Source organism: Mobula hypostoma, chromosome 7, assembly GCF_963921235.1.
Source record: "Mobula hypostoma chromosome 7, sMobHyp1.1, whole genome shotgun sequence".
Classification (NCBI taxonomy): Eukaryota; Metazoa; Chordata; class Chondrichthyes; order Myliobatiformes; family Myliobatidae; genus Mobula; species Mobula hypostoma.
The window spans coordinates 17,863,740-17,890,162 of NC_086103.1; the positions used below are offsets into that span (position 1 = coordinate 17,863,740).

The 26,423-nt window shown below is 41.7% G+C and overlaps 1 protein-coding gene across 2 annotated transcripts in view; it reads right to left on the reverse strand.

Moving 5' to 3' along the window:
* Positions 1-26,423, reverse strand: part of larp1 (La ribonucleoprotein 1, translational regulator) — a 176,155-nt gene that overhangs the window by 107,400 nt on the left and 42,332 nt on the right. The window contains exons 1-3 of one of the 2 annotated variants that reach the window (XM_063053114.1): positions 23,294-23,383; positions 16,599-16,660; positions 2,993-3,052 (exon numbers count right to left, since the gene is read on the reverse strand). In XM_063053114.1, the coding sequence (XP_062909184.1) occupies positions 2,993-3,052; positions 16,599-16,660; positions 23,294-23,342 (171 nt within the window). In that variant the 5' untranslated portion in view covers positions 23,343-23,383. Of the gene's footprint in view, positions 1-2,992; positions 3,053-16,598; positions 16,661-23,293; positions 23,384-26,423 lie in introns of those variants that run through there. The other variant, XM_063053113.1, reaches the window with a different exon arrangement.

The following is a 26,423-nucleotide window of genomic DNA, read 5'->3' on the forward strand; positions in this document are numbered from 1 at the left end:
CCCCTTTCTCCATCTCACTGTCTCTATCTCCGGAGAGGTCTGTTATAAACCCACGGACTCTCACAGCTAGCTGGACTATACCTCGTCCCACCGTTACTGGTTTCCACAGGATCACTCCCTACACAACTCCCTTGTCCATTCATCCCTCCCCACTGATCTCCCTCCTGGCACTTACCCTTGCAAGCGGAACAAGTGCTACACCTGCCCCCTACACCTCCTCCCTCACTACCATTCAGAGCACCAAACAGTCCTTCCAGGTGCGGTGACACTTCACCTGTGAGTCTGTTAGGGTCACATACTGTGTCCAGTGCTCCTGGTGTGGCCTTCTGTACATCAGTGAGACCTGACGTAGACTGGGAGACTGCTTTGCCGAACACCTACACTCTGTCTGCCAGAAAAAGCAGGACCTCCCAGTGGCCACCGATTTTAATTCCACTTCCCATTCCTATATGTCTATCCACTGCCGTGATGAGGCCACACTTAGGTTGGAGGAACAACACCTTTTATTCCGTTTGGGTGGCCTGCAACCTGATATCATGAACATTGATTTCTCAAACTTCTCATAATGGCCCCACCCCCCTCTCCTTCGCCATTTCCCGTCCCTTTTCCCCTCTCTCACCTCTACTCCTTGCCCACCCATCGTCTCCCTCGTGCTCCTCCCCCTTCTCTTTCTTTCATGGCTTCTGTCTCTGTCACCAATTTACTTCCCAGCTCTTTGCTTTATCCCTCCCCCTTCAGGTTTTACCTAGCAACTTGAGGTTCCCTCCCTCCTCCCCCCACCTTTTAAATTTACTCCTCAGATTTGTTTCTCCAGTCCTGCTGAAGTCGTTCAGCCCAATACGTCGACTGTACTCTTTTCCTAGATGCTGCCTGGCCTACTGAGTTCCTCCAGCATTGTGTGTGTGCTGCATCGATTTCAAGTAATCATCAAAACAAAAACTCTCGACTACTATTGAAAAATTATGGACTGTAACACACAAAATAATCAATTAGGTCTTACGAAAGGGAACTGGGCAGAGAAGAATAACAGGATAGTAAGGGACAAAATTGGTCCCCTAGAAGATCAGAATGGTGGTCGTCTATGTGTGGAGCCTCAGGAGATGGTGGAGATCTTAAACAGTTTTTTTTTCCATCATTATTTACTCAGGAAACTGGCAGAGTGCATATGGAGGAAGTGTCACGGAACATATAGAGATTAAAGAGGAGGAAGCGCTTGCTGTCTTACAGCGAATAAAGGTAGATAAATCCCCCAGGCCTGACCGGATACTTCCTCGGACATTGAGAGAGACTAGTGTAGAAATTGCAGGAGCCCTGGCAGAAATATTTAAAATGTCTTTAGCCACCGGTGCGGTGCTGGAGGAGTGGAGGGTGGCTCATGTTGTTCCGTTGTTTAAAAAAGGCTCTAAAAGTAAACCAGGCAATTACAGACTGGTGAGCCTGACATCAGTAATAGGTAAATTATTGGAAGGTGTTCTGAGATCGGATATACAAGTATTTGGACAGCCAAGGGCTGATTAAGGATAGTCAACATGGCTCTGTGCGTGGTAGATCTTGTTTGACAAATTTTGTAGAGTTTTTTGAGGAGGTTACAAAGAAAGTAGATGAGGGAAAGGCTGTGGATGTTGTCTACATGGACTTTACTAAGGCTTTTGACAAGGTCCCACATGGGAGGTTAGTTCAGAAGGTTCAGACACTAGGTATCCATGGAGAGGTTGTAAACTGGATTCGAAATTGGCTGTGTGGGAGAAGACAGAGAATGGTAGTGGATAATTGCTTCTCAGACTGGAGGCCAGAGACTAGTGATGTGCCTCAGGGATCTGTGCTGGGACCATTGTTGTTTGTTGTCTACACCAATGATCTAGATGAAAATGTGGAAAACTGCATCAGCAAGTTTGCTGATGACACTAAAACTGGAGGTGTTGTGGACGGCGAGGAAGGCTTTCAAAGCTTGCAGAGGGATCTGGACCAACTGCAAAAATGGGCTAGAAAATGGCAGATGGAATTTAATGCAGACAAGAGTAAGGTGTTGCATTTTGGAAGGACAAATCAAGGTAGGACATACACAGTAAATGGTAGGGCACTGAGGTGTGCAGAGGAACAAAGGGATCTGGGAGTTCAGATACACAATTCCCTGACAGTGGTGTCACAAGTGGACAGGGTGGTAAAGAAGGCTTTTGGCGTCCTGGCAATCATAAATCAAAGTATTGAGTATAGGAGTTGGGATGTTATGGCGAGGTTGTATAAGACCATTGGTGAGGCCAAATTTGGAGTATTGTGTGCAGTTCTGGTCACGTAACTATAGGAAGAATATCAGTAAGATTGAAAGAGTGCAGAGAAGATTTACTAGGATACTGCCGGGTCTTCAGGAGTTGAGTTACAGGGAAAGACTGAACAGGTTAGGACTTTATTCCTTGGAGCACAGAAGAATGAGGGGAGATTTGATCGAGGTTTACAAAATAATGAGGGGTATAGACAGAGTAGATGCGAGTAGGCTCCTTCCACTTAGATTAGGAGAGTTAAACACGAGAGGACATGGCTTTAGGGTGAAAGGGGAAAGATTAGGGGGAACACTGGGGGAACTTCTTCACTCAGAGAGTGGTGGGAGTGTGGAACAAGCTGCCATCTGACGTGGTAAATGTGGGCTCACTCTTAAGTTTTAAGAACAAATTGGATAGATAGATGCATGGATGGGAGAAGTCTGGAGGGTTATGGACTGGGTGCGGGTCAATGGGACTAGCAGAATAAAGTTTGGGCACAGACTAGAAGGGCCGAATTGCCTGTTTTCTGTGCTGAGTGTTCTATAAGTGAAGAAAAAAATGCAATGCCATGGGGAAAGAGCAGTGGAAAGGGAGGGGGACATGCAATAAATTCAATGAGCCTAGTGGCCATTTCCCATCATCGGACTTTCTGAACACCCCAAAGGATTTTAGCTCCATCTCGATATCCCGCTTTAACTATTCACCAGTGAATATAATGAACTTGACAGCAATACCTTGTTATTGACGATTTCACCAGGAGTCGGCCAGTTTGTGGTGTCACCAAAATCACTGACCTGCAACAGGGAACAATGTACATCAGCATTTGGGAAAAAAAAGACAAGGTTCATTTCTAAAAGAAAAAATCTGACCCACAATTCTACTGCAGTAACAGAATAATGCAATTCCATAACAACACCTTCCCAATCAAATAATAATCGCATTTAGATCATAGTCCAAACCAAAGAGACTGAGACTGCACTTATTGTGGCCTAAAGCTCAAGATCCCCTGCTTACATTAACCAAGCAGTTTGAATCCAGAAAGGATTTTCAGACAATACTTCACACTGAAACTTCTATGTGTTTTATAGATCACAGAAGCTGTACTGGTCCCTCTTGATTCCAACACCAGACCAAGCAGAACCTAAATTAGTACCAGCACCCCTGGGCACAAGCTGTTCCCACTCTCCATCCGCTGAGCCTAAATGTCTCATCTGACCATACTCACCCCAGATATGGAGCAGCTCCCACTCAGATTCCCAGGCAAGAAGATGGACAAGGGAAGTTCTCTTCTACCCAGGCTATTGTAATCCACCAGCAACAGATCAACTGTTAGTTTTTCCAACTAATCTTGGATCGAACTCTGCCAGGTGGACCTCTGCATTTCCCACATCGCAGCACTGACATAATCAGTCTCCCAGTAATTAGCTTTCATGTACCAGGTGGACAGGAGTTATTCTGACTGGAAGCCGATGTCCAGTGGTGCTCTGCAAGGATCCGTGCTGGAACCTCTGCTATTGAGATTACATATACTGTAAATGATTTGGATAAAAATGTAGATGGGCTGATTAGTAAATTTTCAGACAATGCAAAAATTGGTGGAATTGTGGTTAATGAAGGGGTTGGAAGCACCAGTTGGAAATATGAGCAGAGAAGTATCAGATAGGAAGTTAATCCGGACAAATGTGATATGCTGCACTTTGGAAAGTCAAATGTAAGAGCAGAGTATACACAGTAAATGGTAAGAGCCTTAAAACATTTGAAAAGACTTGAGTTGACTAGGGATAGTCAGCATGGCTTTGCGTGGGAGATCATGTCTCACAAACTGGACTGAGTTATTTGAAGAAGTAACCATGAAGGCTGATGAAGGCAAAGGGATTGGATTGGATTTGTCAAGTGTATTCAGGAGAGTTTTTCTTGATCAATATGTGGCGGTCCCAAAGGAAGAAAGCATGATACAGGATATCCTCTTAGATGACAAGGAGTGGAGTAGGGGAACACTTTGGATCTGGTGATCCTAATTCCATTAGTTTCAAGATAATTATGGAGGATAGGACTGGTCGTTACTGCATTATTAATGATCTTTCAAGAATCAGTAGCCAGTGAAACTATCTATTAAGTCAATGGATACACCTTCTAGTACTAGACAATGGCGATTTAATATCACTCTGCTTCAGAACTCGGACTTTGTTAATTTTATTGAGGAACAGATTAATTTTTTCTTCACAACGAATTTCACGGAGGGAATTTCCAGCGGGGTACTATGGGATACTTTTAAAGCATATATTCGTGGTCAAATTATTTCATATTCTGCTGGACTGAAAAAGCAAGCTAATAATGAAATACTTAAGCTGGTTGACAAGATCAAAGAAGTTGACAAGAAATATTCTATTATTCCTAATCAGGAGCTTTATAAAGAGAGAGTCGAACTTCAAATGGAACATAGTCTATTACTATCATCTCTGATTGAAAATCGATTAATTAAAACTAGGTGTCAATTCTATATACATGGTGATAAAACTGGGAAACTACTAGCTAATCAATTGAAATCGGCTTCGGTTAAATGCCAGATTGTTAAGATTCATAAAAAAGATGGTAGTCTGACGGTTGATCATGATGAGATAAACAAATCATTTCAAGAATTTTATACCAATAGAATTTCCTGAAGACTCCACTTTAATGCACGAATTTTTAAAGAAATTGAATATTCCAAAATTACCACCCAATGAACATTTAAAACTAGATGTACCTATTATGGTAGAAGAAATAAAAAATGCTATTTCTTTGATGAATTCAGGTAAAGCACCTGGTCCAGACGGTTATACAGTAGAATTTTTTAAATCCTTCTCCACTATACTTTCTTCTTGGTTATGTAGAACCTTTAAGGGATGCAGTATCTATAGGTAAATTACCTCAATCTTTTTATCGAGCTTCTACTTCCCTAATTCTTAAAAAAGATAAGGATCCTACTGAACGTGCATCTTATAGGCCTATATCTTTGCTGAATGTGGATTCTAAGATTTTTTCTAAAATATTGGCAACGAGACTAGAGAATGTATTGCCTTAAATTATTTCTGTCGATCAGAGTGGATTTATTAAAAATTGTTACTCCTTCTTTGATATTAGATTAATGAATATTGTTTATACTTCTTTACCTAGAACTCCTGAATGTGTAATCTCATTGGACGCTGAGAAAGCTTTTTATAGAGTCGAATGGACATATTTGTTTAATACGCTTGAGAAATTCAATTTTAGCCTGATATTTATATCTTGGATTAAATTGATATACCTTACTCCTCTGGCTTCGGTATTTACCAATAATCAAAGATCTCCCTTTTTTTTCCAGTTATTCTGTGGTACTAGGCAGGGTTGTGCTCTTAGACCATTATTATTCGATATTGCCCTGGAACCATTAGCTATTGCTATTCGCGACTCTCCTAATACATTTGGTATTACTCGTGGGAATGAGATACATAAATTATCACTATATGCAGATGATTTACTATTATATAGTTCTAACCATGAGAAATCCATTCCGGCAGTATTACCTTCGCTTGCTCAGTTTATTAGTTTTGCTGGTTACAAACTGAATCATGGTAAGAGCGAACTTTTTCCACTAAATATGCAGGTTCCCATTTATAGATGTTCACCATTCAGATTGATTACTATTTTACTTATTTGGAGGTTAAAATTGCTAAGAGACATAAGGACCGATCCAAGCTCAATTTTTCACCGTTAATTAGTCAGGTTAAACAACTGCTTAATAAATGGTCCCCATTGTCTCCATCACTGATTGGTTGAATCAATGCTATTAAAATGACTATTTTACCTAAATTTTTATATTTATTTCAAGTGGTACCAATTTTTATTTCTAAATCTTTTTTTGATACTACTGATTCTAAAATTTCCTTTTATATATGGTAGAATAAAAATCCCAGGATAAGTAAAAAATATTTACAGAAGTCCAAGAAAGATGGTGGTTTAGCATTGCCGAATTTAAGATTAAGGTTAAGGATTAAGGTTGGGAAGATTCTGGAATTGATTGTTAAGAATGTAGTTTCAGGGTACATGGAAGCGCATGATAAAATAGGCCGTAGTCAGAATGATTTCCTCAAGAAAAAATCCTGCCTGACATAGCTTATGAAATTCTTTGAAGAAATTACAAACTGGATAGATAAAGGAGAGGCCTTTGAAAAGGTGCCACACAAGCGGCATCTTAACAAGTTAAGAGCACATGGTATTCCAGGAAAGATTCTAGCATGGATAAAGCATGGCTTACTGGCAGGAGGCAAAGAGTGGGAATAAAGGGATTCTTTTCTGGTTGGCTGGTGGTCCATCTTGGTTACTAGTCTCTGTAGTATCCAAGACATCTTCAAGGAGCAGAGCCTCAGAAAGGCACTATCCATTATTAAGGAACCCCATCACCCAGGACATGCCCTCTTCTCACTGTTACCATCAGGATGTACAGAAGCCTGAAGGAACACACTCAGTGATTCAGGAACAGCTTCTTTCCCTCTGCCATCCGATTCCTAAATGGACATTGAACCCATGAACACTACCTCACTTTTTTTATATTATTTTTATTTTTGCACTTTTTTTAACTTAACTATTTAATATACTTATATACTTACAGTAATTGATTAACTTTTTTCTATATTATCGTGTATTGCAACATACCACCATCGTTAAGTTAACAAATTTCACGACATATGCCAGTGATATTAAACCTGAGTCTGATTCGGACGTAGTAAACGAGGTGAATAATTTGTAGATGACACTAAAATTGGGAATGTAGCAGACAGTGAGGAAGGCTATAAAAGCTTGCTGCGGATCTGGACCCACTACAAAAGTGGGCTGAAAAATGGAAGATAGAATTTATTGCAGCTAAATGTGAGGTGCGGCACTTTGGGAAGATAAACTAGGGTAAGACTTACAGGGTCAATGGCAGAGCTCTGAAGAGTGTAGTAGAACAAAGACACCTGGGAATACAGATCAGTAAATTCCTTGAAATTGACATCTCAAGTACAAACCCCATTTCCAGAAAAGTTGGGATATTTTCCAAAATGCAATAAAAACAAAAATCTGTGATATGTTAATTCACGTGAACCTTTACTTAACTGACAAAAGTACAAAGAAAAGATTTTCAATAGTTTTACTGACCAACTTAATTGTATGTTGTAAACATACGCAAATTTAGAATTTGATGGCTGCAACACACTCAACAAAAGTTGGGACAGAGGCATGTTTACCATTGTGTTACATCACCTTTCCTTTTAATAACACTTTTTAATCATTTTGGAACTGAGGATACTAATTGTAGTAGATTTGCAATTGGAAATTTTGCCCATTCTTGCTTGATATAAGACTTCAGTTGCTCAACAGTCCGTGGTCTCCGTGGTCTGATTCTCCTCTTCATGATGCCCCATACATTTTCAATAGGAGATAGATCTGGACTGGCAGCAGGTCAGTCAAGCACACGCACTCTGTGTCTACAAAGCCATGCTGTTGTAGCCCGTGCAGAATGTGGTCTGGCATTGTTCTGCTGAAATAAGCATGGACATCCTCGGAAGAGACGTCACCTTGATGGCAACATATGTCTCTCTAAAATCCTAATATATGCCTCAGAGTCAATGTTACCTTCACATACATGCAACTCACCCATGCCGTGGGCACTGATGCACCCCCATACCATCACAGGCGCTGGCTTTTGCATCTTTCGCTGATAACAAACTGGATGGTCGTTTTCATCTTTGGCACGAAGAACTCAATGCCAGTTTTTTCTGAAAACTAGCTGAAATGTGGACTCATCTGACCATAGCATACGGTTCCACAGTCTTTCGGTCCATCCGAGATGAGCTCGGGCCCAGAGAACTTGCCGGCGTTTCTGCATAGAGTTGATGTATGGCTTCCTCCTTGCGTAATACAGTTTCAAGTTGGATTTCTGGATGCAGCGACGGACTGTGTTGAGTGACAATGGTTTTCCGAAGTACTCCCGAGCCCAGGTGGCTATAATTGTCACAGTAGCATGACAGTTTCTTAGGCAGTGCTGCCTGAGGGCTCGAAGATCACGCACAATAAACAGTGGTTTCCCACCTTGCCCTTTACGCACTGAGATATCTCTGAATTCTCTGAATCTTTTCACAATATTATGTACTGTAGATGTTGAAAGACCTAAATTCGCTGCAATCTTGTGTTGAGAAATGTTCCTTTTGAACTGACTAACAATTCTCTCATGAATTTTGGCACAAAGGGGTGAGCCATGACCCATCCTTGCTTGCAAAGACTGAGCCTTTGATGGACGCTACTTTTATACTCAGTCATGATACCTCACCTGCTACCAATTAGCCTGCTTAATGTGGAGTCTTCCAAACCGCTGTTAGTCGAATATTCTGTGCACTTTTCAATCTTATTTTAACTCTGTCCCAACTTTTGTTGAATGTGTTGCAGCCATCAAATTCTAAATTTGTGTATATTTACAAAATACAATTAAGTTGGTCAGTAAAACTATTGAAAATCTTTTCTTTGTACTTTTGCCAGTTAAATAAAGGTTCACGTGAATTAACATATCATAGATTTTTGTTTTTATTGCATTTTGGAAAATATCCCAACTTTTCTGGAAATGGGGTTTGTAGATAGGGTAGTAAAGAAAGCTTTTAGAATATTAGCCTTCATATACCAGGGCATTGAGTACAAGAGTTGGAATGTTATGTAGAAGTTATATAAGATGTTGGGAAGATTGAATTTAGAATTGTGTAGTTCTGGTACCTACCTACAGGAAAGATATTAAGCTTGAAAGGGTGCAGAGAAAATTTACAAAAATGCTGCCAGGATTTGAGGACCCAAATTATATGGGAAGTTTCAATAGGTTAGGACTTTATTCTATGGATCATAGGAGAATGGAGCTGTTATCGAGGTAAACAAAACTTATGAGGGGTGTAGATAGGGTGAATGACAGCAAGACAGGCAGCATCTATGGAGAGAAATAGCAATCAACATTTTGGGCCGAGACCCTTCAATAGGACTGACTTGTGGATACACAATTGGCTTAATGGTAGACAGAAACCAATGATGGAAGATTGTTTCTTGGACCGGAGGCCTGTGACAAGTGGTGCTCCCCTGGTTCTAATGCTATTTATCATCTAATAATGTGGAATAGAATTACAAGGCATGGCTAGAAAGTTTGCAGATGAAAATAAGTGGTGTCACTGACAGTAAAAATGGTTAAGATTTACAGAAGGATCGTCATCAGAGGAGTAACTGGACCTGGGAATGGCAAATGGAGTTTTACTTGGATAGTGTGAGGTGTTGCATTTGGGAAGACAGGATTTTCACAGTGAACAGTCAGGCCCTGCAGAGTGTTGCAGAACAGAAGGATCTAGGAGTACCAACATGATTCCCTGCAAGTGGTGCCACAGATAGACAGGGTGGCCTTCATCAGTCAGTATAGATGTTATGTTGCTAGACATTGTCATATTAGACATTGGTGAGGCCACACTTGGACCATTTGGCCATGCTGACGTAGAAGATTTGCCATTAAGCTGGAAATAATGCAGGGTAGATTTACAAGGTTATTGCTAGGACTTGAGGTGCCAGTTATGGAGAGAGATTGAGCAGCTTGGGACATTTTTCAGTGGGGTGTAGGAGAATAAGTGAATGTGTAGTCAACATCAAGAGGCAGCGCTTGACCATATCATCTTCTCCAGGGAAAAAGCGCCCCCAGCAAAGAATCACCCTTTCTGCCCTGTCAGAACACAGAGTTCAACCTCCACCCTATCAAAGGATGAATTCTGTACCATCTATCCTGTAGTAGACTCCTCCCCATCTCCCAACACACTAACCATCACAGCAACTTATCCTAAAGCACCCGAACTTCAGTAGGATTCTCGCATCTTTCCACTTAAGCTCCTTTGCCACTAGCCTTTAACCCCAATCCCTCCCTTCACCTGGTCCTGCTCCAAGACCCTCGCAAACTCAGAAGTAGAAACGTAGAAAACCTACAGCTCAATACAGGCCCTTCAGCCCACAAAGTTGTGCTGAACATGTCTCTACCTTAGAAATTACTAGGCCTCTATTTTTCTAAGCTCCACGTACCTATCCAAGAGTGTCTTAAAAGACCTTATTGTATCCACCTCCACCACCGATGCCAGCAGCCCATTCCATGCACTCACCACTCTCTGAGTAAAAAACTTACCCCTGACATCTCCTCTGCACCTACTCCCAAGCACCTTAGACCTGTGTCCTCTTGTGGCAACCATTTCAGCTCTGGGAAAAAGCCTCTAACTATCCACACGATCAATGCCTCTCATCATCTTATACACCTCTATCAGGTCACCTCTCATCCTCCGTCGCTCCAAGGAGAAAAGGCCGAGTTCACTCAACCTATTCTCATAAGGCATTCTACTCAATTCAGGCAACATCCTTGTAAATCTCCTCTGCAACCTTTCTAGAGTTTCCACTTCCTTCCTGTAGTGAGGTAACCAGAACTGAGCACAGTACTCCAAATGGGGTCTGACCAGGGTCCTATATAGCTGCAACATTACCTCTCGGCTCCTAAATTCAATTCCACGATTGATGAAGGCCAATATACCGTACGCCTTCTTAACCACAGAATCAACCTGCGCAGCTGCTTTGAGTGTCCTATGGACTCAGACCCCAGACCTCGGAACCGTGAGATGACAAAGTTGCTCTTGTAAAGTTAGCTACAATGATAAACCAATGCACACAAATTGGTAACTTGCAGAGAGTATGGTGTAAAACTCAGCAATACCTGTTCAACTCCTACCTTGGTGAAAACGTCAGGAATTCAGAATGGTTTCCATATGTCTGCAAATCTTCCAATGAGTGCGTCAAGAGATGAAGCTCTCTGGAAACTATAATGCACTGTTTCCAGAGTTCCACCCCCACAAATCAAACACAAGTGCAAAGGTGAATAACAAACTAGACCTAATAATGGGCTAAACATCCCACCTCAACAGCCCACCCTAAGTGAGCCAAGCACACCACCCTGCGCAACCCGCATGGCAGGCCACACTCCCTGTATCATGCAGACAGTAAATCTGCAATAGGATACCTGTACAATGCATTTGCCAACTTAAAACTACGGGGCTAATTTTAGCTCCACAGGAATTCAGTGATGATAGGTTGGCAAAGCAGAAGATAGTATATGACATACCCAGTAAATAATCAGAATGGTTTGTTAAAGCAGCACTGGATATACTTAGCTTTCCAGAAGGAGAGCTATGAGACTGTAGCCTGAGTTCATTACACCAGTAACCTAGATAACTGGCATCAGCAGCAGAGGGAAAACTAGGAGTGCACTAATAAGTTCTTTTGGACAACCTTCCCAAACACCTACATTTACATTCTGGTTAAAATGCATAAATTCCTTGCCTTGACACTCAGATGTGGTCAGCGACAACATCACGGCACCAGACGGCTCTGCACTGTACATCGCACAGCCAATTCTTCAGCCAAGCTCCTTCTGTGCATAAAGGAATTTAAGAGCTTAAGTTGCTGCCTTTCAGTTTTCTAAACAATCTACTTTAATTTGCCAGACTGATTGCCAAGGAAAGAAGACGACTGGTTGGATGGAGGAATAATTTATATCAGCAAATGTCCACACAAATTTACCAGAAACATCCACCATCCATGCTGCATGAATGTGTCTTAAGTCTAAACTCCACAGAGAACTCAGGAGTCTATAAACAGGCAGATTCTTCTTGCTCAACAGAAATGTGCTTTTAAACAATGCTTCTAACATGCAGATCATTAACATTGCTCTACAAAGGCAAGTTGCCCAGCAGAGACTAGCCACCTGGCTTGGCTGGCTAAAATAATTGAGTGAAATATCAGAAAAAAAACATGGGGTGAAGGAAGGCAGAGGAGGATTTTCCATGATAAGGAACATAAAATTATTAAGAACTTAATAAGATCACCTCTTACTCTTCTATATCTCAATGAATACTAGCCCAGGCTGCTCAACCTTTCTATTTACGTCAAAATGTTCATTCCAGGAATCAACTGAGTAACCCTCTGCTGCACTGCCTTTAATACAAGCACATCCCACTCTATAAAGTTGGATTAAACTTTCCCATACTCTTTGCAACAAAGGCCAGCGTTCCAATAACATTCCTAACTACTGGCTGACTGTACCCGCTTGCCTCTGGTGTTTCTTATAGCATCCCAGATTCTTTTCCGTTCACTTCCTTTAAATAACAATTTACTTTTATATTTTTTTAAATCCAGAATGGGCAATATCACATTTACCCATATTGAGGAAAAGACTTTGCCCCTCATGATAGCATATAACTCTCTATCAGGTCACCATCAATTTCTTACATTCTAAGGAATAAATCCTAATCTACCCAATCTCTTCTTGTAGCCCAGGCCAAGTCCAGGCAACATACCGGTAAATCTTTTCTGCACGCTTTCTAGTTTACTAATTTATTTCCTGTAACAGGGTGACCAAAACTGTACACAATTACTGTATAAAACTGCACATAAAACTGTATTAAGGTAGATATGTCACCAGGGCTTTCAGGAATATCCAAGAACACTGTGGGAAGTTAGAGAATAGATTGAAGGAGCCCTGGCTTGGATATACTGTATGCATCATTAATAGTGACAGATGAAGATCCAGAAGTCTGAAGGGGCTGAATGTTGTGCCTTTAAGGAGGGCTGCAAAGTAAAACCTAGAAACTATAGACTAGTCAGCCTAACATCTGTAATAGAAAAGTTACTAGAGGAAATTCTGAGAGGTAAGATATATATGCATCGGAAGGGCGTTGATTACAGATAGCTTTGTGTGTGGAAGATTATGTCTCAAGAAAGTAGATGAAGATGGGGCAGCAGACCTGGTCTATATGGACTTCAGTAAGGCCTTTGCTATGGTTCTGAATGCCAATGACTAGTTGCATTTCCCAGTGCTGGGTCCATTGCTATTTGTCAGTTCTTTCAATTACATGGAAGAGAATGTACAAGGCAGGGTCAGTAAATTTACAGATGACACCAGATAGTGTCACCGACAGTAAAGATAGTTCTCAGGATTTACAGAGGAATCTTGACCAGCTGGGTAAGGGGGGGTGAAGGAAATGGAGTTTAATTCGTATAAGTTTGAATGTTTGCATTTTGGGAAGACAAATGAAGGGAGGACTGTCACAGTGAATAGTAGGCCCTGGGAGTGCTTAGTATAGAGGGGCCTAGGATGATTCAGTGAAAGTAGTGTTCCACAAGTAGATAGGGTATTGAAGATGGCTGTTGGTACCGCAGCCTTTATTAGTCAAAGCACTAAATACAGAAGTTGGGATGTTGTATTGCAGTTGTACAAGATGCTGCTAAGGCTGCAGTTGGAATAAATAGCATGTTCAGTTATGGTCACCTTGCTACCGAAAAGATTTCATTAAAATGGAAAGAGTGTAAAAGACATTACTGTGATATTGCCAAGAAGAGAGGGGGTGAGTTATGGTGAAAGATTAGAATTATCTTTAGGATAACAAAGGGTGATCTCATAGAGATACTTAAAATGAATAGGGTGAATGTGACCAGGGTTGGGAATTCAAAAAATGGAGGGCACAGGTTGAAGGGGAGATTTTTTAGGCAAGCTTTTCATACGGTGGTCAGTATGTGGAATGAGCTGCCACAGGAAGTTCCTGGGGCAGGTACAATCACAATATTTAAAAGGTACTCAGACAAGTACAGAGCCTTGAAAAAGTATTCAGACCCCACAGATATTTTCACATTTTACTGTCATATTTTCTAAAATTAAAATATATTGAAGCAGGATTTTTGAATTGATCTACAAAAAATTGTGCATCATGAGAAAAATTCCAAAGCTTGTCAACAATTTACTAAAAATTAAAAACCAAAATTGTGAGGCTGAGAAAGTATTCATCCCACTTGTAATTACTATACTAACTTTCCTCAGGTGCAATATACAGTATTGCCTTATCAACTCACCCAATATATTAATGTAGAAATGGGAGGATCACCTGTTTTCAATGAATTCATAAGAATAAATACTTCCTCTTTGTAAGGTCCAACAGTATGGTAGATTTTCAACAGACCAACCAAAATAAAGACAAAAGAACATTCCGGGCAAGTCAGGGAAATAATAATAGACAAACACAAGTCTGGAGACAGGTACAAAACCACCTCAAAGGCCATGAACGTACATCAGAGCTCAGTGCAGACCATCATAAAAAAGTGGAAAAAATATGAAACTGCAGCATGACTGCCTAGGTCGGGCCTCTAAGCTTAGTCGTCAGAGAAGGAAACAGTTGTAAATGAGGCTACTGTGACGCCACTGTCACTCAGTGAACTGCAGAAGTCAGTGACTGCAACTGGAGATGATGTTCATGGCACCACAATCTCTAAGGCATTCCCAGAAAAAAATATACTTATGGAAGAGAGGCAAGGAAGAAGCCCTGGCTGAAAAAGAAGCATATCTTTGCCGAAGAAGTAGGCTCGAAGACGGAACCGGCGGAGTTGGCGGGGTGATATACTGCATCCGGTGCTCCCGATGTGGCCTTCTATATATTGGCGAGACCCAACACAGACTGGGAGATCGTTTTGCTGAACACCTACGCTCTGTCCGCTAGGGAAAGCAGGATCTTCTAGTGGCCACACATTTTAATTCTACGTCCCATTCCCATTCTGACATGTCTATCCACGGCCTTCTCTACCGTAGAGATGAAGCCACACTCAGGTTGGAGGAACAACACCTTATATTCTGTCTGGGTAGCCTCCAACCTGATGGCATGAACACCGACTTCTCAAACTTCCACTAATGCCCCACCTCCCCCTCGTACCCCATCCGTTATTAATTTATATACACACATTCTTTCTCTCTCTCCTTTTTCTGCCTCTGTCCCCCTCACTATACCCCTTGCCCATCCTCTGGTTTTCCCCCCTCCCCCTTTTCTTTCTCCCTAGGCCTCCTGTCCCATGATCTTCTCATATCCCTTTTGCCAATCAACTGTCCAGCTCTTGGCTCCATCCCTCCCCCTCCCGTCTTTTCCTATCATTTCGGACCTCCTCCTCCCACTTTCAAACCTCTTACTAGCTCTTCTTTCAGTTAGTCTTGACGAAGGGTCTCGGCCCGAAACGTCGACTGTACCTCTTCCTATAGATGCTGCCTGGCGTTCACCAGCAACTTCTATGTGTGTTACTTGAAATTCCAGTATCTGCAGATTTCCATGTGTTTGGCTTATGGGTAACCCTGGGTAATTTCTAAAATAAGTACATGTTCGGCACAGCATTGTGGGCCAAAGGGCCTGTATTGTGTTGTAGGTTTTCTATGTTTCTAAGGTCTTGTGGGTGGATGAGACTAAAGTGAACTTTTTGGCCTCAAAACTAAGAGGTACATGTGGTTTAAATCTAATGCTGCGTATCAGCCAGATTACACCATTCCTACTGCAAAATATGATGGAGATAGCATCCTGCTATGGGTGTGCTTTTCTGCAGTAGGGACTAGGAATCTGGTCAGGGGTGATGGGAAGATGAATGCTGCTAATTATAGAGAGATCCTAGATAAAAACCTGCAAGTCTCTGCCAGAGAAATTAAACTGGGGAGGAAGATTGCTTTCTAGTAGATTAACAACCCAAAGCACACTGCCAGAGCAACCACATGGAGTATCTTCAAATGAAGAAAATTGATGTCCTTGAGTGGCCCAGTCAGGATACTGATAATAATCCAATCGAAGATCTTTGGTAAGACCACAAGATTACTGTCCATCACCGCTCCCCAACTAACCTGGCACAGCTTGAGCAATTTTGCAAGGAGGAATGGGCAAACCTTGCTCCATCATGTGGAAAACTAATAGACTTATTCAAAAAGACTACTGGCTGTAATAGCTGCAAGAGGTGGTTCAAGTAACAACTGAACAAAGGGGGATGAATACTTTTCAAGTCGTGACATTTCAGGTTTTGATTTTTTAGTTTTTCATGCTTTACTATTTTGCTTGCTTTGGGGCTCTACTGTGAAAAGAGGAGCATGTGATTCACAAATAAAAAATTTCAGTTAAATTGAACAAAATCCCTGGTTGTAATATTGATTTATGTGAACAAAGAGTTGGGGAGTGAATACCTTTTCAAAGACGCTGTACATAGATAGAAAGGACTTAAAGGGATCATACACAGGCAAATGGAACTGGCTTAGACGGAAATCTGTTAGTATAGACCAGTTATACCGAAAGGCCTGTTTCCATGCTGTGCTACTCTAAATTGAGACAGTCAAAAAATGAACTAGAGGGAGAGAGAGATGATTTAGTAGAGAGCATATTTTACCAAAAGAAAAATCAAAGTTGAAAACGTCAGGAAGTGTTTGTGACAGCTCAATAGATTTACCTTGGTTCCTTTCTTTGGTCTTGGGTTTCCTGCTTTGACGACTCTGGCCGGTGCTGGCATTTCTGTAGAGAGAGAAATGTGCACATCATCATCACTGTTTATTCAGTCACATCCAGTCTCAAAACTGAGAGCCAATTGGTTTATACCTGACCTTCAATGTTACCAAAGGGAGACTGTGACCTCATACTGGATTCAACCATAGATTGTAGGGAAACTCAGCACCTGATAATTCTCCATCTGCCGCTCCTTCAGTGCACACCCTTTCCTCCCCCCATTCTAACCCTTTCCCATATCTCCCAATGCTGCTATAATCATTCACAGTGACGGCTTCTGAAAGGGACTTTGAGCTGTGAGGTCAAAGAATCATACAGCACAGAAAAGGATCCTCTCACTCTGCCCCAATGAATCGAACCTCCATCGAGTTTCCCATTGTGCTCCCTTATTGCTGTTACCAGGAGCTTTGTATGGATTATTATTCATGGTCTACTTGGGTGTAAAATTGGGATCCAATCTGCGCTAATATAACCAAGGCTCATTTGGACCTCACCCACACAGTGAGCAAGCACGAAAGTGAGAGATAGCCTTCATTTCACTCCCACTTTGCCTTGGATTCGCTGCCTACACAGCAAAACCAAATCTGAACTGAACTCAAAAGGTTACCACCTTACACACCTTAACTCTAACTCCACCTCTCCACCCCACCCCACCCTCCCACACACACACATTCATGTTTTCAGGTTAGTTCAGCAGGCTTTACAACACAGACCCTCACCTCGATGCCAACTACTGCCTCCTTCAGGATCTCTCTCTTGGATCCAAAAGCTGAGGAAAGGCACAGGCATCATCTACTTGGAGCTAAGTACCTCCAGAGGCCACATCACTTCAAAGAAAGGTCTTTGTGTTTGGCCAGAGCCTGGAAGCAGGGCTCCAGCCGGCTGATGGCTCATATTTCAGGAACCTCTGCTCTCACTGATAGCATCTGCTGGCCTCAAGATGTCCAAGTCATGATTGGTCATCTGCACAGTGACACAACAATCACTGTCACAGCTGGAAATTAATCAAAGCATTCAGACTTCACTGTGTTATGCAGTGCCACTTTTATGCTTTGGACACAGTATGCGGGAGCAAGCCTGCTGAGCAAACATTTGCAGGATCTACCTCAGTCTGCACCTCCCATCTCAGCCATTGAGATGAAGCAAGCACTGGGAACATTCCGATGCATGTGGAATGGCAATAAATTTCTGGAGGGTTTTATTTAGAATGGAGTAATGCACTAGTTGAAGAACAGCAGGATATGCTGGTTTGGGAGATGGGCAGAGGGCACATATAAGGGCTGAAATGAAGCCTCCAGTCCTATCCAACACTTACAAAGCGACCTTGACCTTTGCAAAAAAAAACATTGGGATATGACTCTGTAAAGCAATCAGAGATGCCAAGAGACAATACCAGCCCAAAATTGAGTCCCAAACTAGCTGTTAGTTGTAGCAGCCCTTTACATGATAAAGGATCTCAAGACAAAGTGGGGCAGAATTGCCAATGGATTGCCAGTTGCCAATTCTTCCCCAATGAATTAACACATGCCACGCACATTTTGAACAGAAGGGGATTGGTGTAATACCACCCACCCACCAGTCTCCAATGCACCTGACCCTACAGACACCACTGCAGATGCAAGTCTTCTGGAGAGTGAACCTGTGGAGTCAAGAAGATGGGGGTATTTGCAGGCACTTTTAACTTCTCCCTGCTTCAATCTGAAGTTCCCACCTGCTTTAAGAAGTCCATTATCATCCCAATGCCTACGAAAGACAAAGCAAAGTGCCTTAATGACTACAGCCCAGTGGCTCTGATATCTACCATCATTCAGTGCTTTGAAAGGCTGGTCACAGCACACATTAAATCCAGCCTCCCAGACAACCTTAACCTACTGCAACTCATGTACCACCAAAACAGGTCTGTGGTGAACACCATCTACCCGGCCTTACACACATCTCTGGAACATCCAAACACCAAAGACACCTACCATAGAAGAGTGTTTAGCTCACTAAATATACACTATTTGTTAAACAGCTCTGATTTCAACATACAATTCCAAGCAAGCTCGCCACCAAACTCCAAGACCTGGGAGTTAACTGTTCCCTCTGCCAACATGCAATATCCTGCCACAGTGTCTTTGGATATACTATATCACCAGACACTACCCTGAGATTCACTTTCTTGTGGGAATTCACAGTAAATACAAAGAAACAGCGTAGACTCAATAAAAAACTGCACTGAACAAAGATGGACAAACAACTAATGGGCAAAAGACAAATTGTGCAAACTCTAAAAACACAAGATAGTAATAATAATGAATAAATAAATTAAAAGTACTGATAACATGAGTTGTAGAGTCCTTCAAAGTAAGTCCATAGATTCTGGAAATAAGTGTTGGGGTAAGTGAAGTTACCTATTAACAGATGTACCTGTAGTGTGGCCTGCCGGGCATAGTAAACAAAGTTCAAGTTCAGAGTTCAAAGTAAATTTTTTTAAATCAAAGTACATAAACGTCACCATATACAAACATGTGATTCATTTTCTTGTGGGCATACTCAATAAATCCATAATAGAAGCAATGGAAAACCGCACCAACTTGTACATTCAACCACTTTGCACAAACTTTGCAAATGCAAAAAGAAAGAAATAAACCAATAAATAAATAAGCAACAATTGTCGAGAACGTGAGATAAAGAGTCCTTGAAACTGAGTCCACAGGTTGCGGGAAAATTTAATGATGAGGTGAAGTTGATTAAGGGTTAGCCCCTTTGGTTCAAGAGCCTGATGGTTAAGAGGTAATAACTATTCCTGAACCTGGTGGTGTGTACCCGAGGTTCTTGCACCTCCTGCCTGATGGCAGCAGCAAGAAACCTAGATGATGGAGATCCTTGATGATGGATGCTCCTTTCCTGCGACAGCACTCCTTAAAGGTGTTCCCAATGGTGAGGAGGGCTTTACCTGTGATGGATTGAGCTAAATCAACTACGTTCTGTTTAAGGGCATTGGTATTTCCAATGCCCTTAATGATGCAACCAGTCAATATACTCTCCACTGCACATCTATAGAAGTTTGGTCAAAGTTTTAAATGACATGCCAAACCTTCGTTAGAAGAATACTCCTGCAATCTCTATACTTTCTGCTCTGCCACTTCATCATGGCTGATCCATTTTCCCGCTCAGCCTCAATCTCCTGTCTTCTCCTCATATCCCGACATGCCCTGACCAATCAAGAATCTATCAACCTCTGACTTAAATATACTCAAAGACTTAGCCTCCACATCCACATGTGGCAAATCCACAGCAGAGACCTGCTGAAGAGGCTCGGCCTGAAATGTTGACTGTACTTTTTTCCATAGATACTGCCTGACCTGCTGAGTTCCTCCAGCATTTTGTGTGTGTTACATTAACCAAATAATTGGATGAATTCTTAGCTCAATACTAAAATCCCTCACACATCCCTGTAACGAATGAGTCTGTGGTAACCTTTCCAAGGACTGTACCTTTGGTCGTGCAGTAGTTCCACAACACCTCACCCATGCTGTTTAGTTAGTTAACATGCTGTTTAGTTAGTTAAAGAGGATCAAAAGCAAGAAGGGAACTTTTGTATCACAACGTCCCAGTTAATTTCATTTGGTGACAGAACAGGAATCTGTTAAGGACAAAGAATTATTTCTGTTTGAAACAGATCACACAAAGACAGTTGTGTTTATGATGTAAGCAATTGTCAGAACAGTTGATTTAATGTGAAAACAAAATACACCTAAAATTCTGGAATCTGGAACAAACAGAACACCAGAAAACTCAGCAGCTCAAGTAGCATTTGTAGAGGCAAAAGGTGAAAGTCAAAGATTCACATTGAGACCCTATATCATGAGTGGGAAAAGGAAAGATTGCCAATACATAGCAGTGCAGGGAGGGATCAGACAGAGGCTGGGAAGTAACACCCCAGGTAAAACAAATATTTCTAACAATACCCCATCCCTCTGGAGCTGTTTCAGTTATGAGCCATAAGACCATAAGATACAGGAGCAGAATTAGACCATTTGGCCCATCGAATCTGCTCCGCCATTTCATTATGGCTTATCCAATATTCCTCTCAGCCCCAATCTCCTGTCTTCTCCACGTATCCCTTCATGCCTCAACCGATCAAGAATCTATCAATCTCTGCCTTAAACAGCTACCCGTGGCAAAAAAAATTCCACAAATTCATCAATCTGGCTAAAAAAAAAATACCTCATCTCTGTTCTAAAAGGACATCCCTCTATTCTGAGACTGTGCCCTCTGGTCTTAAGACTCTCCCACCATCGGAAACATCATCTCCACATCCACTCTATCAAGACTTGTCACCATTCGATAGTTTCAATGAGGTCACACCTCATTCTTCAGCACTCTAGTGAATACAGGCCCAGAGCCAAACATTCTTCATATGGCAAGTGTTTGATGGCTTTTGATGAGCCTTTAAAAATAAGTAATTCCTGGAACATGGGCATTGCTGGCACACTCGGCGTTTGTTGCCCTTGAACAGATAACGATGAGCTGCTTTCTTCGACCACTGGATCTTTAACCACTGACCATAAAAAGTCGTGTGTTGAAGGAATCTGACAGCTTTGTTCAGGAAGAAAATTCAATACTTTCAAAAAGGATGGCATATATCATTGTACAAATTTGGTGTTGCTCACAGTTGGTATAGTTGAAATTGCCAGGCCAATGAGCAACTGCAACGTACTTGGGAGATGATGCAGCCATTCTGCAAGCCCACAGGACACTGAATAGTGTTCGTGGCCCTAACATCCAAATAGTCAGATACAAATCCCTCTGCAATTCAAATAAGATTCCAGTCAGGGCTCTCATTGTTGTTCTGGGAAAATGATGGCAGTTATTTCCTCACTGGCACTCCTGCAACAAACAGTGTAGGGCTCAGTGTGAATGAACTACCAAAGCAATGTGCAGAAGCTGCCTATGAAAGCTACAGTGAGCAGAGCAACTGCATGTGTAGGCCATACTGACACACCTTTCAAAGCTAAAGTCTCTTTCATTTGCTGTTAGATGCAATGGAGTTTATTGTCTCCCCCTCCTGTTTAAATGACCTGCACTCCCCAGCCCAGAGATTTCCCTATAGCCTGTCTACATGTGAACAAGCTAAACCTTAGCAATGGCCACACTCACTACACTGGAAAGAATAATGGGTCTTCAACCTACCACTCCCCCCTCCCACCTCAGCAATGACATACCTTACCATAGCTTCACAAGCAAAACTACACATTGCCTTAATGTGTTACATGGCCTGATGTCCAGTGAACATGAAATCACCTTAACTGTTTCATTACTACAAAAATGTAAGCCAAAAACTCAACAAGGTTCCTGGCTCATGTCAGGAACAAAATGCTACACACAGCTCTATACATTAATGGTAATTTTTTATTACTGGTCCCAAGAGTACTCTTATTTGTGAGAAGGCATTTTGAGCATTAAGTGAGGGACCAGTTTACTATAAGAACTGGAGGTAGATGAAGTACATGTTGCGGTTGTCCTACCAAGCAGCTAGCTTTCTTCTGGATGGTGTTGACTCTTAGTCCAACTACTGACATGTTTTATGGACGTTCATGCTCACTACAGAAGACCAAGCCTGTAATCTGCTCCAAAAGACATAACCCATGTTTCTGCGACGATAACAGTGTTTGTTTAATGATGATCACAGTGCTTGATGTGAAGTGATGCTATAGTTAATTATTACAGACAGAGAATCATTACTGGGCTAGTACTTGGTGTTGCAGTGTTTTAATCAAACATAGACATTGCTAGGCTTGCATTTAGGCAGGAGAACCCGGCTATCTGCAAAATTATGAAGGGAAGGGAACACTGAGAAAGGATTAGCAAATATTCTAATTTCTGCCCTTAAAAAAGAATTTATAATTATTTTATGAATTATAACTTATAATTCTCTGTAATTTATGAAAGGTGAGACTATCTGCTGAATGCATGTAGAAACAGGATGTAATCACTGGAGTTCTGCCTATAAATTAGTACGCTGTCAGTGAATTAAACCCACTTCAAGTAAACTCAAGATAACTTTGGAGAAAAATGGCTAAAATTCTTATGCTGTGGCATAAACAAGGTCATGGCGAAAAGATTCAAGGTCACGTGAGCTCAAATTGAATTAACAGTGCCCCAGCATAGCTGTCAGCACATACAAAGTATGTGTGAGCTATATAGCTTGGTTTAAACAGACTTGCATTCTAAGCACAAAGGCAGATCATTAACTGTACTGCTCAAAGCAAACAAGCCTGTCAACCAGGATCTATAGATTAAGATTGGTTTTAAATATTTATAAGTGTGCAGGCCACATTTACAGAAACAAAATATCCCATCTCATATTGTAAACTAACTGAAGCCATTACACCATTAATATCTTACTACTAATGCTGTAATTTAATCTTCTTCCACTAGGAATAAATATGATGGGACCATCAGATTATTATATGCCATAGACTAATTCATATATTTTTGGGAACTTTGAGCAGCCAGCTTTCACTTGTTTAGTTTGGAACTTGACACTATAACCAAGTATGCAAGTATGCCACAGAACTTAATGCATGTAATTCTCATTAAATTCAAATATTCAGTATTGCTTGCATGTACCTAATTACTTATAAATTTGCTTACCAGTCATGTTAACAAGATCAACATCAGAAGTGCTGGTGAGATCCGACATAATAACCAGCCTGTACGACCAAGTACTGCACTGTAAGCAAATATGTGTGTCACATGATCAGTAGTTGGGAGCTGCGGAGTTATTTTTGAGGCAGACAAAGTTAGTCCCGATATGATGGTGTCACATGATCAGTAGTTAGAAGCTGCAAAGTTATTTCTGTGGCAGATAAATGTTATTCCCAATCTTGTATGGTAACACTTTAAGCTTCACTTAGGTTTTGGTGAATGTTTCACTTTACATGTTGGAGTTTCAGGTCTTAACTTGCTCAGCATAATATTCAAATTTTGAGTGATATCAACTTATAAGATTCGTAGAGTTATATTGCACAGAACCAGCGCCAATATGTCCATGCCCACCTATAATAATCCCATTAATCATAGTCATAGAAAAGTACTGCACAGAAACAGGCCCTTCAGCCCATCTAGTCAACACTGCCTTAAAACTGCCTACTCCCATCGGCCTGCACCTAGACCATAGCCCTCCATACCCCTATCATCTACGTACCTATCCAAACTTTGCTTAAACTTTGTAAGTGAGCTCACATGCATCACTTGCACTGGCAGCTCGTTCCACACTTTCACGACCCAGAGTGAAGAAGTTTCCCCATGTTCCGCTTAAATTTTTCAACTTCCACCTTTAACTCACGATCACTGGTTGTAGCCCCACCCAACCTCAGTGGGAAAAGCCTACTTGCACTTACCCTATCTATACCCCTCATAATTTTGCATACCTCTATCAAATTTCATCTCCATTTTCTATGTTCTCAGGAATAAAGCCCTAACCTATTCAATCTATCATTACAACTCAGGTCCTCGAGACCCGGCAATATCATTGTCAATTTTCTCTGTATTCTTTCAAACTTGCATTATTCCTGTAAGTAGGTGATCAAAACTGCACACAATACTCCAAATCAGGCCACACCAAAATCTTATACAACTTCAACATAATATCCCAACTCCTATACTCAATACTTTGATTTATAAATGCCAAGCACTTGGAGATTCGATCGTTAGTTATGTGCTATATCAAATCGTGTGGACGATCATGGTCTTTCCGTGACCATGATTGCTCCCGGCAAATTTTTCTACGTAAGTGGTTTGCCAATGCCTTCTTCTGGGCACTGACTTTACAAGATGGGTGACCCCAGCCAATATCAATGCTCTTCAGATATTGTCCGCCTGGCGTCAGTGATCGCATAACCAGGACTTGTGATATGAACCAGATGCTCACACAACCATCCACCACTTGTTCTCATAGCTTCATGAAACCCTGATTGGAGAGCGAAACAGGTGCTACACTTTGCCCAAGGATGACCTACAGGCTAGCAGAGGGAAGGACTGCCTTACACCTCCTTTGGTAAAGACACATCTCTACCTGCCACCCAACTTGGAAATGGCTTTAGCAATTCAACTGCTCATCTGCATATGAGTCTTGGTCTTGGTCTCCACCACTCCCTCATTCTGTGCATCTCTGACACCAAGAATCCACTATGAAAAAAATGGTCAAATTCCACCTTAGCTTAAAGCAATGCATAGACTCATAGAAAAACAGAGTACAGAAACAAGTCCTTTAGCGCATCTGGTCCGTGCTGAACCATTTAAACTACCTACTCCCATAGCCCTCCATACCCCTACCATCCATGTACTTATGCAAACTTCTCTTAAACATTGAAATAGAGCTTGCACAGCCCACTTGTGCTGGGACCTCAATCTCATGGCTGTCTGAGTGAAGAAGTTTCCCTTTATGTTCCACTTAAACTTTTCACCTTTCACACACTTAATCGGTGGATGTTGCGTACTTGGATTTTCAGAAGGCCTTTGGCAAGGTGGCACACATGATGCTGCTTCACAAGTTAAGAGCCCATGGTATTAGAAGAGAGGTACTAGCATGGGTAGAGTACTGGCTGATTGACAGAGGCAAAAAGTGGGAATAACGTAGGCCTTTTATGGTTGGTTGCCAGTGATAAGTGGTGTTCCACAGTGGTCCGTGTTGACTTGGGATCACTTCTTTTTACAATGTATTTCAATGATTTGAATGACAGAATTGATGGCTTTGTGGCCTTGTTTTTCAGACAATATAAAGACAGATAGAGGGGCAGGCAGTGTTGAGGAAGCAGAGAGGCTGCAGAAGGACTTAGACAGATGAGGAGAATGGACAAAGTGGCAGATGGAATAGTATCAGGAAGTGTTTGGTCATGCACTTTGGTAGCAGAAATAAAAGGGTAGACTTATTTCTAAATGGAGAGAAAATTCAAAATTTTGAGGTGCACAAGGGAGCCTTTGTGCAAGGTCCCCTAAAGGTTAATTTGCCATTGAGTCAATGGTGAGGAAGGCAAATGTAGCGTTAGCATTCATTTCAAGAGGACTATGATTATGAAGACACGTAGTCCTCTTTTATTGCCATTTAGTAATGCATGCATTAAGAAATGATACATTATTTCCTCCGGTGTGATATCACAAAACACAGGACAAACCAAGACTGAAAAAACTGACAAAACCACATATTTATAACATATAGTTACAAACAGTGCAACAATACCATAACTTGATGAAGAAGTCCATGAGCGCAGTAAAAGTTCAAAGTCTCTCAAATGTCCCACATCTCACGCAGACGGGAGAAGAAAAACTCTCCCTGCCATGCCGACCACAATCCGACTCTGAGTCATCCGAAAACTTTGAGCTCTGATCAGCTCTCCGACACTGAATACCGAGCGCCATCTCTGTCTGAACGATTCGACCTCCTTCTCGGTCGCCAAAAGCAGGCAAGGCCGGAGATTTTGACGCCTACCCTCTGAAAGATTCCCGACCACACAGTAACGACAGCAGCGAACGGGCGTTTCGGAAATTTCTCCAGATGTTCCTCTGTGCTTTCACGTCCATTCTCCATCAAATCAGAATTGTCCACGGCCCCTATTTAACAGATACGATACCATTTTTCACCGGCGGGCTGCGCACACGCAGGCACACTGCCATCTTCTCCTCCCGACTAGAATATAAAAGCAAGAATGTAATGTGGAGGCTTTATAAAACACTGGCGAACCCTCACTTGGAGTACCGTCGGCAGTTTTGGGCCCCTTATTGA